Source organism: Choristoneura fumiferana, chromosome 20 (genome assembly GCF_025370935.1).
Source record: "Choristoneura fumiferana chromosome 20, NRCan_CFum_1, whole genome shotgun sequence".
Lineage (NCBI taxonomy): Eukaryota > Metazoa > Arthropoda > Insecta > Lepidoptera > Tortricidae > Choristoneura > Choristoneura fumiferana.
The window spans coordinates 2,803,622-2,820,243 of record NC_133491.1 but is presented as its reverse complement, the minus strand read 5'-3'; the positions used below and the strand labels follow the sequence as shown (position 1 = coordinate 2,820,243).

At 38.6% G+C, this 16,622-nt stretch overlaps 1 protein-coding gene across 4 annotated transcripts; it reads right to left on the bottom strand.

Annotated features, from left to right (window-relative positions):
* Positions 1–395: 395 nt before the first annotated feature.
* On the bottom strand, positions 396–11,743 carry LOC141438973 (uncharacterized). 4 transcript variants are annotated; one of them, XM_074103058.1, is made up of 6 exons: positions 11,600–11,743; positions 6,454–6,594; positions 5,728–5,901; positions 2,624–2,752; positions 1,860–2,001; positions 396–942 (listed from the first exon to the last, which is right to left on the bottom strand). In XM_074103058.1, exons 2-6 carry the CDS (start codon positions 6,565–6,567, stop codon positions 728–730), a joined length of 774 nt encoding a protein of 257 aa, XP_073959159.1. In that variant the 5' UTR covers positions 6,568–6,594; positions 11,600–11,743; the 3' UTR covers positions 396–727. The 4 variants fall into 4 exon arrangements, with proteins under 4 accessions (XP_073959159.1, XP_073959158.1, XP_073959160.1 ...); XM_074103057.1 differs by lacking the exon at positions 11,600–11,743 and adding an exon at positions 11,496–11,593; XM_074103059.1 differs by lacking the exon at positions 11,600–11,743 and adding an exon at positions 11,492–11,569.
* Positions 11,744–16,622: the final 4,879 nt, after the last annotated feature.

The window sequence follows — 16,622 nt, the reverse complement described above, 5'->3', positions numbered from 1 at the left end:
CACTATTGCTTGAGTGTTGTGGTGTCGCCGGACTTAGCTCTTGCGTACGCAAGTCGCCAACATGCCGTTCATGTCGGCGGGCAACATGCCATCATGCAGCTGACATGATTATTTTCATGTACCGTAAACTGCTTCAACTTTGCCTTCTGGCCCCAACATTGCCTGATTCGATTTAGAGTCGATAACTTAGCACTCTTATAGGTTTTAAACTTTTATCTACACGGGAATTATTATTACGGGGGGATAAAAGTTTAAAAACCTAGAAGGGTGCTAGTTATCTACTCCAATTGAATCAGGCAATGTTGGGGCCAGAGGGCAAAGTTGAAGCAGTTCACGGTACCTAGGCCACCAGCGGCGCCGAATTTTGAAAACTAAAATAAAGTAAATAAAAGCAAGGAAAAAAGTGAAAATGGCGCCCCTCTCCATCTGGCACCTGCACATGCGACTGCTTTTCTTGCTCTACCTCAGGGCTGGCGCTGCCCTTAAGTGCAAAACGTACGCAGGACGGCAGTAGGTCGGGAACGGGTCGGGTCGGGAGTGCGGCGGGCCTATTACGTGGCTGTAGGTATATGAAGAACATCACACCTCGGCACTCACGCACGGCCCGCTCTGCGCCCGCCGTCGATATGATATTGTTCATATACAGCCACGTAAACAGGCCCGCCACAATTCCAAAGCGGCCCGCTCCCGACCCGCTGCCGTCTTGCGTGTGTTTTAACCCCCCTCATCAGTGCGCGTCTCTCCTCGCAGGCGCGTGCCGGTACGCGACGTGTTTCCGCAGCGCGTCCCGCGAGCGCGACACGTGGCTGCACGCGCGGCACGCGTGTCTCCGCCCCGCATGCGTTTCCATGTGCACGCGCAAGTTGTACTGGTTGCTGAGACGTTTGTTGCAGATCGTACACACGGAGCTGTTCAGGCGCCATTTACGGTCGAGTTCTGGGTCTGGAAGGTAAAAGTAACAGAGATCAGAATCAGAGGCGTCTTTAGGTATGATGTAGGTGCGTCGCACACGGGCGCAGCGGTGTTAGGGCCTACGCGAGCTGGCATGGGTGCACTTAGCGGGGCCTGTGGGTGCGGGTGCAGGTAAAATCCGTAGCACGCGACACGTGCAGTCAGCGCTGCTCATACTATTTTTCAGTAGGCGTCTACCCGCTCCGTGCAAACCGCGTCAGCTAGCATGGCGCTTAGGGGCTTTCAATGAACCTGTGCCCGTGTTATCATTATGACATCGTTGTCCACTACACGGGCTAGAGACGTCTCTGATCAGAATCTAAAGGGGACAAACAGGAACCCTAATGTAAGGGGAAATTTACCTACTCGGTTCGATTTTATAAAATTTCGTATAGATCTGTCGCTGGCAAAGGGATTGATACTTACTTCAGTCTATCTAAATAATTGTTGTGCGGAGTTGCGAGGTAAAAGGCTCGTCATTTTATAATTTAATATACCTAAATAACTTTCGTCTTGGACATCGAGCAAATATCTCATATCAGTGAAATGGGATGCATGCTTCAAAAATGGAAAGATAAGGTAAGCATCGTTCAGCTGGTCTCTTATTTGCTTTGCCCTCTGATCGGACGTTATTAAAGGTCACGAAGCGAAACCTAAGTGAAACTTACCTAATTGAAACTTACCTAAGTGAAACTTACCTAAGTGAAACTTACCTAATTGAAACTTACCTAATTGAAACTTACCTAAGTGAACCTAACCTAATTGAAACTAACCTATGTGAAACTTACCTAATTGAAACTTACCCAATTGAAACTTACCTAAGTGAAACTTACCTAAGTGAAACTTACCTAATTGAAACTTACCTAAGTGAACCTAACCTAATTGAAACTAACCTATGTGAAACTTACCTAAGCTAGGCATTATCGGTGGTGTCACTGGTCCCGCTGTTGGACTCCCAATCTTGTGCGTGCTGTATAGATTCTGGACTATTTGATCTAACTTGCTCAGTCTATCCTTCTCGCTCCGAACCACATTGTTTATTCCGTAGTCCTGAAATTAAATTGTCTTACACAACATGCCCTTTACGAAAATAAAAAGCTCACCACGACTATAAGTCAAGAACAAGGAACGCATTCATCTTCGAACAAGATCTTCTTAAAATCCAAACTAGTCTGACCGTATACCTGACTTTTATGGCTGTAGTATGTCATTATTTGCATTCCATTTCTGACAAATAAATTATTGTTAAATTATAAAATTGGCATATTTGAAGCATCCTGTATTGAGAGCGTGTGGACCGGTTTCTGGGCGGCGCGGCGGATGGAGTGTGTCATTTGGGTGGTAGAGTTGGTTTCCTATGGGTACGATTATCAACAGGTCTTTAATCAAAGGCACTTCTGCCATAAAACTTGGGTTACTTTTTTCCCAAAGTTCCCGCCATATCGGGATAAAATCCCTTAATATCAATCGCCAGGATTAGTCATGAAATTCACGGCGATGTCATTTTTGGGTATACCCACGGGAACTTTTGCGAAATCCCGGAGTTTCGATTCATTCAGGTCTATACTGGTTTAACGCGTGTGAAGCCGCGGGATTTTTTTTTTTTGTGGGGAGAGGCTACAATAGAGATCTCCCTCCAGGCAGATGTTTGCCCTAAATGTTAGGGACTAACCTTGTCGTTGGGTAAGTCGTCGAATATTCTGGAAGTAGTCTCGTTGAGGTCGTGCTCTTGGCTTTTCTCGTGCGCTGGGGACTGGTCGGGTTCTTGAGGTTCGGGCTCCGGCGCCGGCTGTGTCGGGTTCTGAAATTGTATTGTATTGTATTTTACTGTATTGTATTGTACTGTATTGTATTGTTTAATAGATGGCAAGAGAATGAGTAAGATGTATAGATAAATTCAACAAGAGTAGACTTACCCCCTGTTTGACCATCCATTGATTAAATTTATTTGACGGATAAATGTGCTGCCGTCTTTGTTTCTTTCACTGGAATAGACGGAGGCGGCATCACATTTATCCGTCAAATAAAATTAATCAACGGGTGGTGAATCAGTCCCTAAATAATTATCTAAATCGAAATACAATGAAAGGTAAAAAGACCGATATTTTTAAGTTACCTAACCTTTTGTTGGCCCAGTTGACAAACTGACATTCTCGATATTGCATTTGGCTATTTTCACATTTGTGTTTGATGGAATTATATTATTCCGCTACAGCATTGAATATGAAATTGCTGTTTTATCGAGCTGGTGGCAATTTCACAGGAATACTTTCAAGTCGATACCTTTTCGATATCGCGAAAGGCAGACCCTCGAGGGTTTTAGCATATGTTTCTAGTTGTACAAAATGTGAGGACAATTTAGGTTGAGTTGGGTTGACTAAAATCGAATACCATGCATAATGTTCCTACAGGGCTACTACGAAATTCGAAGTTCGTCTCGTTCGGTCTCTTTAAGTTTAGTAATGGATTGGCTAAGATCACGCATTATTATTTCAATAATCCGTGCCACCAGCATGTGCATTCGTGGTACACCGATTTAAGCCACTAGCCAAATTATTTGGCTTCGATGACGGAGCGGCACTACCCAGTTGATGTCCATAATATGTTTGCAAAACAAAAATTTACCACCGGTTCGGAAAAACCTCTGTTGAGAAGAATCCGGCAAGAAACTCAGCGAGGTATATTTTTTTAAAAACAGATTTACAATATTATAAACAAATACAAATAAATGATATCTAATAAATAAATGATATCTATACATCACAAGTATTTAACTAGTAGGTTCGCTATTTTAAGGGATCGCTAATGCGGATTGGAATTATTATGTTATGAAGAAGCATTCGATATTTACATAGCAATGTAGGTGGTTCGATATCGACTGGTCGAAAATTGTTAGTCATAATGTAATGTTTGATGTAACTCTTTTTTTTCTGAAACTATTTATTTTTCAGAATTTTTATAAAACATACCTAACATAACCTATAGAATTCAACAGGATAACCATTTAGAAAATTATGAAAAATGTACTGTTTCACGGGGAAAAAATTATAACTAACAATAACATTACATTATGACTTATAAAATTATGGCAGTCGAAAGAATCCCAATGTAGGTGTATGTGGATGAAATCGTACTCCGTTATTCATATCGTAATATTCTAGCAAGTTGAGTCAGAAAACTCGTTTAATAAAAAAAAACGGATAGATAGCTCAAGCTCCAAAAATATTTTATTTTGCAAACTATTCCGAAACTTAAATATTCAAGAATGTTTCTATGATTCAGTTACTTGGTTTACTTTTATGATTTATTATATACTTTTGAGCCCTATGTCGCATACGATTTTGTTGAACGCAAAATCTGTCTTAAGTGTATAATTATAGCGTAACTAGCTTTTGCCCGCGGCTTCGCCCGCGTGGAATTCGGTTATCGCGCGCGGTTCCCTCGGAAACTGCTTTTTCCGGGATAAAAAGTAGCCTATGTCACTGTAGGGCCCATAAACTATCTCTACCTATGCCTAAAATCACGTCGATCCGTCGCTCCGTTTCGACATGAAACACGGACAAACATACAAACACACACACTTTCGCATTTATAATATTAGTATGGATATAGTGAACGCTCTTTGCCTACGGACGGTTAAGTCCCAGTGCACAGTTGAAGGGTATCTTAAGTTGCTTGTCTAGATGGCCGAGTTTACCTACTGTTTGTTATCACTACGCTGTGCTTTAGGGTCCCGGTGGGTACTTCAAGATAATGGGGTCCTAATGGCTCCAACCGGCAAATGGACTTGATAAGCAAATATCTACAATCTACACTCATTAAACAGTTATTTTTTATAGATACTAGAGAGCCCAATCGTCTGGGATCCAGGGTATTTAGCCGGATCGGCCGGTGAGAAATGCGTTTGAGTTTGACATATGCCAGTTTAGCGACTGTCAATTTAGGCTTGTGGTGATTGGTTGATTGACCATTGGCCACAAAAACTTAAACTCGTCTTATAAGTAATGTGTATGTATAGTCGCCAAGAAATTGCGTTACCAATTTTAATGTCAGTTTCTTCTTCAGAAATAAAACAATAAGGCTGATTGCCATATTGACTTGTGAATGAAAATAGGCTTTGACGTTTTAAGCGCTACAAATGACATTAAGCCTTAGGGTGGTAAACCAATTTCTTGGTTGACTCTCGGACGAATTTCTCGGACGTATGTAAACTCTTTATTGTACAAAAGAAGAAACTAAACACAATTGACAAATTTTGAGATACTTATTTATTCAAAGGCGACTCTACCAGTCAACCTTTGAGTGTAGAGAGGCGCAATCAGTTGGGGACCGACAAAGAGTGAGATTAAAGAGTCAAAAATAGTGGAATATATTATGTATGTACACTACTTGTACAATGGTGTTAAAAAAATCCTGTACGATAATATAACCCGCATTAAAGGTACAGATTACTATTTAATACGATCTCTTCTTCTTATTCAGGCTTTTTCTATCCACTGCTGGATGTAATGCTGAGCCAGTACAGTCCGGCGTAACTCTTTATGTCATCAGACCATCTCATCTGGGGTCTGCCTACACTTCTTGTGGTCCGTTGTCTCCAAACCAGCACTCTATGGGCCCAGCGGTTATCAACTCGGCGTGCGGTTGTCGCTCGCTCTGCTCGGGTGGCTAAACATTTCGTGTCATTATGGCTTGTTTTAGTCCCTTGTTGAATAATCTACTATTAAACTTTCGCAGCACAGTAGGTATCACCACCAACGTGGCATCTTAACTTACAGTGTCAGCATCAGTCAGCCCCGACACCTTCAGGGTCTGAGCCAGCCGCAGCAGCGATGGCAGCACCTCCTTGGACGCCGTCACTTCCCCTGTATACATGAAGGTCAGGAGTAATCGCAGCTCCGTGGCTTCACAGCTCAGGACTACCACCAGTGTGTTCTCAGCTTCCACTTCCTGAAAAGTTTGCGGAAATAACTGCGATGACCCTTATTTTTATATTTGTTCTATCGCACCAATTAAACCGTGGAACTTTGTCGCAGAAAATACCACGGCAATTGTCTGTCGGAAAAACGGTGTTTTCAGTATTCAGTATTCATTTATTTGGCAAAAACATAAAACATAAGACGTAGGTATACTAGAACTTACAGAAATTATGCACCCTGGCAAGCTATAGCCACAATTTGTTATGTATGAAATTATAATCTAATCTACGTTAGGGTTTTACGGTGGGTTAGGAATGAAATAAATAGTTTAGCTGTAGTTAGGTACATTAATGCCTGTTTTACAACTAATTTATACAGATTTATGCCATCTGTTGTTTCACCCGAATAAACAAAGAGGCATCACATTTATCTTATTTATCTCTCAAATTCTTTTAATATTTGTTTTTATAATTCATGCAGGATAGGGAGTTCTAGGTACATCAGGGTTGAAACTACAGATTCTGATGTAACTAGTGTTCACTAACTCGCTTAATAAAGCGAGCGAGGGTTACTAAGAACTAACCTTGAAAAGTTGTGCAAAGTACTGGCTGCATGACGCCAGCACGAGCCGATGGGCCTTCACAGAAGTCCCACTGGCATTCAAAGTCACGTCAGTCAAGGCTCCAGTACTCAGCATGCGCCCTAGCGCACCAATGACGCTGTTCTGTTGGAAATGATCGTTTGCGTCAGACATCATCAGTAATAAGTTGTAAGTTGCCACGGCATTAGACAGGCCACATTGCTCGAAGAACAGAAGCTGTTGGGGGGAAAAGGTCAAGAAGATTCAGCGTTGGCAGGCCTCCCGCTAGGACCTAGGTAGGTAAGCAAGACAGTGACTTCATTGGGAGAGTTGCGGGCATCTGATCAAGGCGGCAATTTTTCGTTCACAGTAGTGTTTTATTAAATGGAGGATTCTTCTTCATTTAACAGTGGATGTTTTTCGTAAAAACTCTTGCAGTTACTTGCTTGTTATTTTTTAACATGAGACTACAAGTAGGACTACAACAATTTTACAATCCGTTATAACGGAAATCACAAAAACAGTGGTAACTTTTTTAACAAATATTATAATCAAGGACAAACATAAATACCGGGTGTGGCCTGTAAACATCATCATCATCATCATCCCAGCCTATATACGTCCCACTGCTGGGCACAGGCCTCCTCTCAGAATGAGAGGGCTTGGGCAGTAGTTAGTAGTTGGGTTGGGTAGTAGGCAGTAGTTAACGAAATTCATGTGCGGAATTTCATTTGAAATTTACCACGAGCTCTACGGTGAAGGAAAACATCGTGAAGAAACCTGTACAAACCCGCGAAGCAATTCAACGGTATGTGTGAAGTTACCAATCCGCACTGGGCCTGTAATACGAGCAAAAAATTAAAACATAGATCGTCCTCATCAAACTGAACAACATTAGTTCAGCGACTTTTAAAAATAATAATAATAATTAATAATAAACGGCCTATTAGCGAAGAGTCTCGACCAACATCTCAAGCGACTCTCGCTAGATGGCTTGATCAAGGGCCAGATACAGAAGGCTGTACTTCTGGACACGGCACGCATCGTCCGGAGGTTCCTCACTCTGCGGCCCTAACCATCGGTAGCTTGGTCCCTGCCCGTTACCGGCGGCAAACTAGGTTAGGTTTTTATAATATTTTATTTTGTATGTACTTTCTGTATCTTACTTCTTTAAGAATAAAAAAATAAATAAAGAGATTAATAATAATAATAATTTAACGTTTACTTCAGGCTCTAGTCCCATTCAATTCATGTTAGTTACAGTCTTATAATGATAATGTTAGTAGATAATTTAGTTGCGATAGAATTAGGTACATTTTGTCAAAAATACAATGTCAAAATAATGGAGTCTTTGAATTTTCTTTTTTTCATACAAATTAAATACTGCTATCAATGTATGCCATCTTAGAACCCAACTGACGTCGCCTGTCACGCTACAAACATCAAGCATTTTGCTTTACATTGCTTCTTAGAATAAACTTAAAAATGTAATAAAAATTAAAAACTAATTATTTTTAGAACTCACTGAACTAATGCTGTTCAGTTTGAGGAGCATGATCTATGTTTTAATTATTTGCTCATATTACAGCCACACCCGGTATAGCTAAATGGCGTTAGTAGGTAAGGCAGTTGTCTCACCGCCGGCGAGGAAACGATTGGCTATCGACTATTTTCTCGCTCGAGAAACGAACAAAATATATGAGATCCTGTGTGAGTAAAAGAGACATATATATACTAATAGTTGATCGCTGGCGGTTCACACTGCCGGCGAGAACTCGCTCTTACATATTTTGTCGCAGCGACAAGAGCTATAAAACTCGCTGAGCAATAAACTAGCTCAGCGATACACGCTCAACACTGTTAACTTGGCGGCCGCCCGGCTCGAGCGAGTAGAGCGAGTAATCGCCCGTCGTGCTCGATCACTCGCTTTTCACTGCTCGCCCACTCGTTTCTAGTTACGCGCTCTGCTCGCTTCTCGCTCATCGTCGGCGGTGGGACAAGTGCCTAAGGTCTGTTTATTAATCTTCTTATGCGATTAGGTATACCTCAGCTTTTACTACAACTTCGTTTCCTAATTTTCCTAAGTTAACCACTCAATGGTGTTATCAAGTGGATGAGCTCAGTTCAAAAAGTTAAGACTACCTATACCCGCAGACTCGGTTTCTCACGATGCTTACCAAATCATCTGTTCTTGCTCGGGGGATGCCAACACTTCGTCTTCCGGTACGCGGTCGCCTCTAGAACCTTAACTACTTACCTTATAATAAGTAAGTGCTCCGAGCAATGTGGCTAGTGCACTACTATTAAAATTTATGAAGTACACGAGGTGTGATGTGAAGTTAGCATATGTATTAATGAGGGCTATCGTTTTTTGTCTTTCTAGATGGCGCCACTGTTGCGTGAGGTTTTTAAGTGTGGCTTTCAAAGTCTGTTATTACGAGCGTGAAAACAACCATATGATAAAAATATCGAGCAACCACAGTGTTGCGTAGTCCCGTTTTGTTCAGAAAAAAAGGGAGGACAAAAGTTTCCGAAAGACAAAACTGTCTCAAAACACAGACATCATTGTCCCGTAACGCATAATTGCCATAATTAATTTCAGGTACCTACTTCAAAATATTCACAAAATTATTCTAATTGTAAATAAACCCGCGTAGTTCACCCAAAAACTATGAGATTTGACATTTCGGAGACCTCACGCTACACTAGCGCCTCTAGCGGCGAAGTCATATGCGATAGCCCTCATTAGTTTAGTTTTAAAACGGTCTTATAAGCTACGGCGTAGAGACTAGAGATGCCACGAATATTCGGTAACTACTCGGTATTCGGCTATTCGGCGACTTATTTCACTATTCGGTGATGTGCCTCGCCGAATATTTGTTATTCGGTATTATCGGTATTCGGCGAAATCACTATTTGTGGCATCTCTAGTAGATACACTAAGAATATTAATTAAAATAATCGTAATCTGATACAATGTATTATTATAATATACAAAGTTTGTTTCTACCCTCTGGACAATGACGAATGCTTGGAAAGTATTGATTTAGGTTAGAAATAGCCTAATCAATACGTTCCAAGCATACTTAGTTTCTACATAGTTTCTAGATAGAACGTAACATAGTACCCTATACTGGGTGTGGCCTGTAACATGAGTAAATTATTAAAACATAGATAGTACTGGTCAAACTGACAACATTAGTTCAGCGACTTTAAAAATAATTAGTTCATTTTTATTTTTATCACACTTTTTTATTCGAAGAAGCAATGTAAAGCAAAATGTTTGGTTCTGGCGTTCATTGAATTTACGATTAAGTTTGTTTGAAAAAAAAAACAAAAGTTAAGTTTTGATTTTAATTAAGTGGGACCATGATGATCCAATTAACCCCGACGCAAAAAGAGGGGTGTTATATGTTTGACCTCTATGTGTGTCTGTGTGTCTATCTGTGGCACCGTTGCTCTTAAACGGGTGGTTCGATTTGAATGCGGTTTTTTATTTGAAATAAGGTTTTCTAGTGATGGTTCTTAGACATGTTTCATCAAAATCGACTTAACCGTTTTTGAGATATTGAACTTTGAAGTGACAAAGTCAGGGGCTTTCCAACTATTTGTTGGTTAGTTTAGGTTATTAATATTATCCCCGGTTCTGGGCCACACACTGTATATACTAAACGCTACAGCAATAACGAATCACTGATTTAAGATTTAATTCTTCAGAATAGCCTGTAGTATGTAATCGGTACATAACAAAATATATATTTTTATATATGTATAACCAAATAACTTACAATATTAGAACAATCCTACGAAGGGACTCTAAGCTATACTCGGGAATCCGGTCACTGTCCAGAGAATAGATAATAGCTACACGTTGTATACCAGTCCTTCTAAAGCAAAGCCAAGGAGTCGAGATATACTTCATCTTTGTCTGATACGTCATTATTACTGTTTCGCTCCTTTCTGTCTCATGACATAATTTATCTCGTCTTTGGCTTTGCTTTAAGTAAAGACACGCTCGTTTGGCTTTGAAATATACAACTCTGTTTCACTAAAGTGATGTAGGTAACATTTTTTTTACATAGTATACATAAAATGTAGTTTATGATAGAGTCACTTTAGGTTTTATCTGTGACAGTAAGTAAATTTTCGTAAAAAACAATATAAACTTTTTTACATCATTCTTGCAACTGCTTCGAAATATCGGAGCGCATCGAAGTAGGTAAGCACGGTCTCCATCCATTTGTAGAATAGAAACAACGAGCAGTGACATCAACCAAATCACCTTCTTAATTACTTTGTTTTAGTCACACAATGTTACAAACTTATTCGTAACAATGATAATTCACGGAAAGTCGCCACTTTCTCACAATTCCCGAGGAGTTAATACGTGGCCACGTTAGTTCTCAATTTGTCCACCGAAACAAATAAGTTTGTTTTTTGAAGCACTCAGTATACTACTGCTACTCTACAAATATTAGCGTTTAGTTGTGTCATATGCGTGGCGTAAGCAAAGTGTGGGGTTGTGAAGTTATAATTAAGGAAAAAGTACGGAAAAAGCGGAAAAAACTAGCCAACAAACTGCGCTTCTAGAATGCTTGAGGTTGAAAATTAGCAAATATAAATAAAATTGCCACCTAATCGTTTTAAAATATTATTAGGCGAAGTTGGTTCTAATTACCACTTACGTATTTGTAAAGTACCTACCTAATACTACGAGTAAAGCTCAAAATTAAACGCCTGTATTGATGTAGGTACATTAATTAATTGGGTTTAATTTAAATTTATTTCATAAAAATGTGTCGAACTAAAAAAAGTTACCAAATCTGTGCCGAACACCTAAATTAAAAAAAAATACACGCGTGTCGCCATATTCAAATGAAACTATTACTTTTTTAATTTAATAACTGCGCAACAAAGCTAAAGCGTCGTGCTTTCAGCCTGCGTGTGTTTGATTATTATATTGTACGTGTTAAATCAAAATGTTTGTATACCTATGTGTCCGTGCTCGCTGTGGAGTGTCCTGAATATAAAAACTACTTACCTACCTGGTGGTTATGCCAGCGCAAAGAAAACTGTTGCATTTCATCGTCATCCATAGCGACACAAAATAAAATATCAGGAAAGCAAAAGCGAAAGCTGAGAGACTCACTATTGTCGGTCGCCGCGTACGCTCAAGACAATAATATTGTTAACCGAATCCAGGCTACTTTATTTTAGTCGGTACGCCTGGAAAACCTGTAGCCACCTATTTCTGGAGCTGATCGTATTTATAAATCCAATGACATTCAGTCAGTGACGCGTCTCACATACCAAAACCCATCCAAAAACAGATTTAGTACGGGCGGCGCGATGATTGGCATCATTGTTCGACTGTTTGCACTAATTATTCGAGAATAAAACGCATTCGGAGCGCATATTTTCCACGTGCGACGCGATGACTGTTTGTCGACTGGCTGAATGGGACGGCTGACCTAATTTTGTTTTTTTAAAAAGTTACGCGTTCCCGCCTTTATCATTTAGGCGCGCGGACAGTCAACAGTTTGCCTAATTGTTGAAAAAAAAAACACAAATAAATTAACGAACGCGCATAAATATTAGTAGCCAATTAATTATTTTATTTGAGGTTTTGCTGAAAAGGAACACTGTAAACATTATTGTTGTCAGTTAATTTGTAGCAGAAAGTAAGCTTTTGTGATATTATTTGTAAGTAAACAGACGAAATGGAAAAGTTGAGTAAATTGACGGATTTATATAACGAAACCGACGTATTTGAAAGAGCCACGGCTTCCATTGAAAATGATTTATCGAACTTGAAGAAAATTTTAGAAAACGTGAATCAAATGAGAGGTTTGTGATTTTGAAGTAACGACTAAAACATCAGTTACTTAGGTACTGATATTTAATGAAGCGAGGCCTAAAAAATCTTACTAAGCTTATTAAGTAAAATGCATGAAAGGAACGAAATTATGGATTTATAGGTGTACCTATATATTATAGCGTTTATCAATAATATACATCTAAACATCCATTTATAATTTTATTTTATAATTTCGTTCCTTTCCTTTCCTTTCATGCATGCGGTCAGCATCAATTCAATTACTTTTATACTCTGTCACATTAACACATTTGTCAATCTTGTATGGCGCTAAGTACGTGGCTGTAAAACGACAAAGTACAAAAGTAATCACCTACTTTTGAATCTGATTACCTATTTAAGCAAAAAATAACCTAAGGTAACGGCGCCTAATACCGGGGTATCGAAATCGACGGCCATCACCGCGGCAATTTAAAATACGCATTTTATAATCAAACCGATAGATTTCTTAAAAAATATATTTTACACGATAAAAGCTTATTTAGTCGACTCACGGATCTATGAGCGCTAGTGTATGTGAATGAATCAAAGATCTCGCAATTCGTGATTTTCCGAAATGGCACCGACGGAAGAGGATTTGCCATACTAACGCGTGACACCACATACAAGCAGACTCGAATCTTATTTAGTGTTTTACAAAATATTTATGGCAATTGAACTAATGTTATGGTTTTTTATAGTTTTTTGTACAAGTTCTGAATACTTTTTGTATATTTTTTGGCCCGGAAATACGATTAAAATGGAAAATAAAATACAGCGGCGATAGGCGCCATTTTTAACTGTTGATTGTAATACCGTGGTATATCACGGTAATAGTTAAAGTGGTAGTTTTGGTTCTTCAAGCTTTATTTTTGGTATAAATTATCGTTTATATAATTTGTTACAGTTATTCCAATCTTGATCTATTCACGCTTTTAAAAAACTATTTCCGTGGTATGAAAAGTATTAACAAACTCTTAATTTTTAGCAAAAACTTCAATACTGAATTTGTAGTTTCAATAGAAACCGTTATTTTGCCAAGTTGTTTAAATATTGCGATGAAATTTTTATATTTACTTACCAGTTATGTAATTTTGGTTATATGCCAAGGATGTAATAAGTATATTTGATTTGTAATTCAAACACAACTCTATCCTATAGTTTTTATAGGTCGGAATTAGATTTTACAATACTCCAAATTAAACCAATTAACGATGGTATGATCGCATAACCCTCGGTAATAGAATGTTTGGGAATCTATTACCGACCCATTCAATTGTCTTTGGGTCGGTAATAGGTTGTTAAAGAAGTCCCTATTACCGAGTGACATTTTATTTTTCTGTTAAAATAATTCACATTTAGGGTACCGTAAGTGCAGATTTTTTTGATAAAGTTGTGACTTACTCAGCATGCATACATCAAACTATAACTGGTGGCATAAGCATAATAAAATACAATGGGCTGGATACACTATTCGAATCATACTTTAGTTTTTTATTTAAATTTTCTCAAAAAATATTTGGTGTACAGAACCAAAGCCATTACCTTTTTTTAATCCCTCGGTATTAAGTTCCAAAACATGTGTCGGGTTCCTTTTACCGATGGTAGAAAATTGCCGTTTTTTTATACCCTCGGTAATAGAAGCTCAATTCGCGGTAATGGAATCACAGCCTGTCCATTACCACGGTAATAGAAGATTTGGGTATTTTGATTTCAATAATTATTTTATCAAATACTAATAACTAAAACGAGCCCAAAAGTTAAGACACTGAAAGTTCAATAAACGCTCTTAAATAAAAAAATATTCTCGTTTGTTAAGGAGCTTTGATACCCTTAAATTTTGGGACTCATTTGAAAACTTCCTTAAGTACCACGGTAATAGGCGCCGTTACCTTACTTATTTAAGTTGGTTAAAACATTTTCAATTTCCGACGTATACACGAATATAGAGTAATAATCTAGTTAAAAAGTAATTAACTCTTGATTGGTGCTTTCGCCCGTACCTACATATAAAAGAGTAATTTAATTTCGACTATATGTCAGATGAGGACCGAACAATCCAGACGATTTGATCTGTATACCACGATAAATCTTTTTTTTTAATATATAAAAATGAATCCCAATTTCCCTTGGTCACGGCATCACGCGTGAACGGCTGGACCGATTTCGCTAATTCTTTTTATGTTGTGTTTGCTATTGTCAGGAGAAGGTTCTTATAAAAGAAGATTTAGAAAAAAAAAACTACACTGGGGGCGAAGCCTCGGGCATAAATAATAATAAAACAGATTCACAATTCAGTGTATGCAAGTTCCAAGCTCTGGCGTATTGGCAATATTTAATGGGAAACCATAACAAGGATGAATAAATATAAAAAAACCACCAGGTGCGAATCGGACTCGCACACCGAGAGTTCCGTAGGTACAAACAACAGCAAAATAGAAATACGTCACAAAATGTCAAATCAAACTGACTAAGTACCTTGTTTAGCCGTTGACTGCATTATTTGGTTGCGTGGACTTATACTTTTACCTACCTATCATTGTAATACAAACTAGACTAGTGTATTTCAATACAGAAATGTAAATGTTTAGATAGTTTAATGGGCGAATTTCAATATTTAAGACACCAATTGACGTTATTTTGTATACATTTAGTTAAATATACCTATCCAAACCAAGTATAGAAGTTTGATTTAGCAGGTAGCAGATTTGAGTATTTGATATCAATTTCAGCTTTACTTCACGCGTGTTCACGCGTTCCTGAGAAAAAAGGTCTTGATAGAGTTACAGACCGATGAGATCTTGGCTTTTCGCCAAAAATATTTTTCCCAAATGATTAATTTCCCAAACTCAAAGTCAAAGTCAAAATATCTTTATTCAATTTAGGCTATAACAAGCACTTATGAATGTCAAAAAAAATCTGCCACCGGTTCGGAAAAACCTCTGTTGGGAAGAATCCGGCAAAAAACACAAGGAGGTATATTTTTTTTAAACAGACAAAGAGAGAAACAGAGACAGAACTGTTTCTATTATGGGCCAAAGATTTTTTTCTGGAACCGTTAACTACTTAGGATATATGGACTATCCCGTAGAACCCTATAGGCTAGGTGAGGTGAGTTTTAAACCAGACTAAAGTGTTAACAATTTGAAAAAAAAAATCGTTAGTCTATATGAAAGTTGGGAAACTAATCTGTTTGGGAAAAATGTTTTTGGCAAAAAAATTAGAGAATCCAGACTGACAAAGACGGGCAAAGTGACACTATAGTTAAATTGGTGGTTAAATTGTTTTCTGGAGGAGTTCACTATTCCTCGATGGTTGTTTCAGTGGAAGTCTCGTATCTTGAGTCAGACCTGATGACGACGATAGACGCTAAGACTTGGGAAAACGTGGCCCAACTAATTGGACTAACATCAGGCAGCATGGTCGACGTTTGTGCGAAGAAAGAAAACTTGGACAATAAATAAATTGTTTGTATAATTAATTGTTTTTTCTCTTTAACCTCAAAGCTACAATTAGCATCAAACCGTTTCCAAAACGAAAAACGTACCAACCAGAAAAATTTGTGTAGTTATTTTGTTTGAGGCAGAGAGAGATTTACACATATTCGATAAAAAAAACCTCAAATAGCGTAAGCCTCCACTCAGCATAATGTTGTTGCAGGCTATAACGCTGTTTTTCAGTAGAACCCATTTAAAACAAAACGGATAAAAACATACCCCCTTATTCATAAACGACAATCAAACTTATTTTAGTTAAAATGCCGCTAAAATTCGTTTGTCCTTATCTGTCACTTCGACATTTGTATTTGTTAGAAAGGGACAAAGCATTTGTTAGTTAACATAGGCTTGTTAAGTTTTATGAATAAGGGAGATAATATTTAGGTACGTACAGTCGAAAAAACTGACGGAATAACGTAGGTATCAGGCCCTTTACTACGAAGTGCAAAATTCGAACTTCGTCTCTTGCTGTCCAACTGACGCTTATATTATTTTAAACGAGAGTGAGAGGGACGGTACGATACGAACTTCAAATTTCGTAGTAGCCCCTCAGGGTGGAACCTTTGTGCTACTAATTTCATGTGACATCCCATACGTTTGCCAAAGAAACCATAGCGAAATTGATTATGAAAAGGTTCCACCCTGATGATACAGTTTCTCGACTGTACACACTGCGAAAATAAGAATAGGGCTACTTTTTATCCCGATAATCCCACGGGATCGGACGATATAGTTTTTTTTGAGAATAGGGCATATTACGCAAAGCCCTGCGCGGGGGGCGACACTAGCGCAAACCCATGATATAATACGTAAGTTCCTGA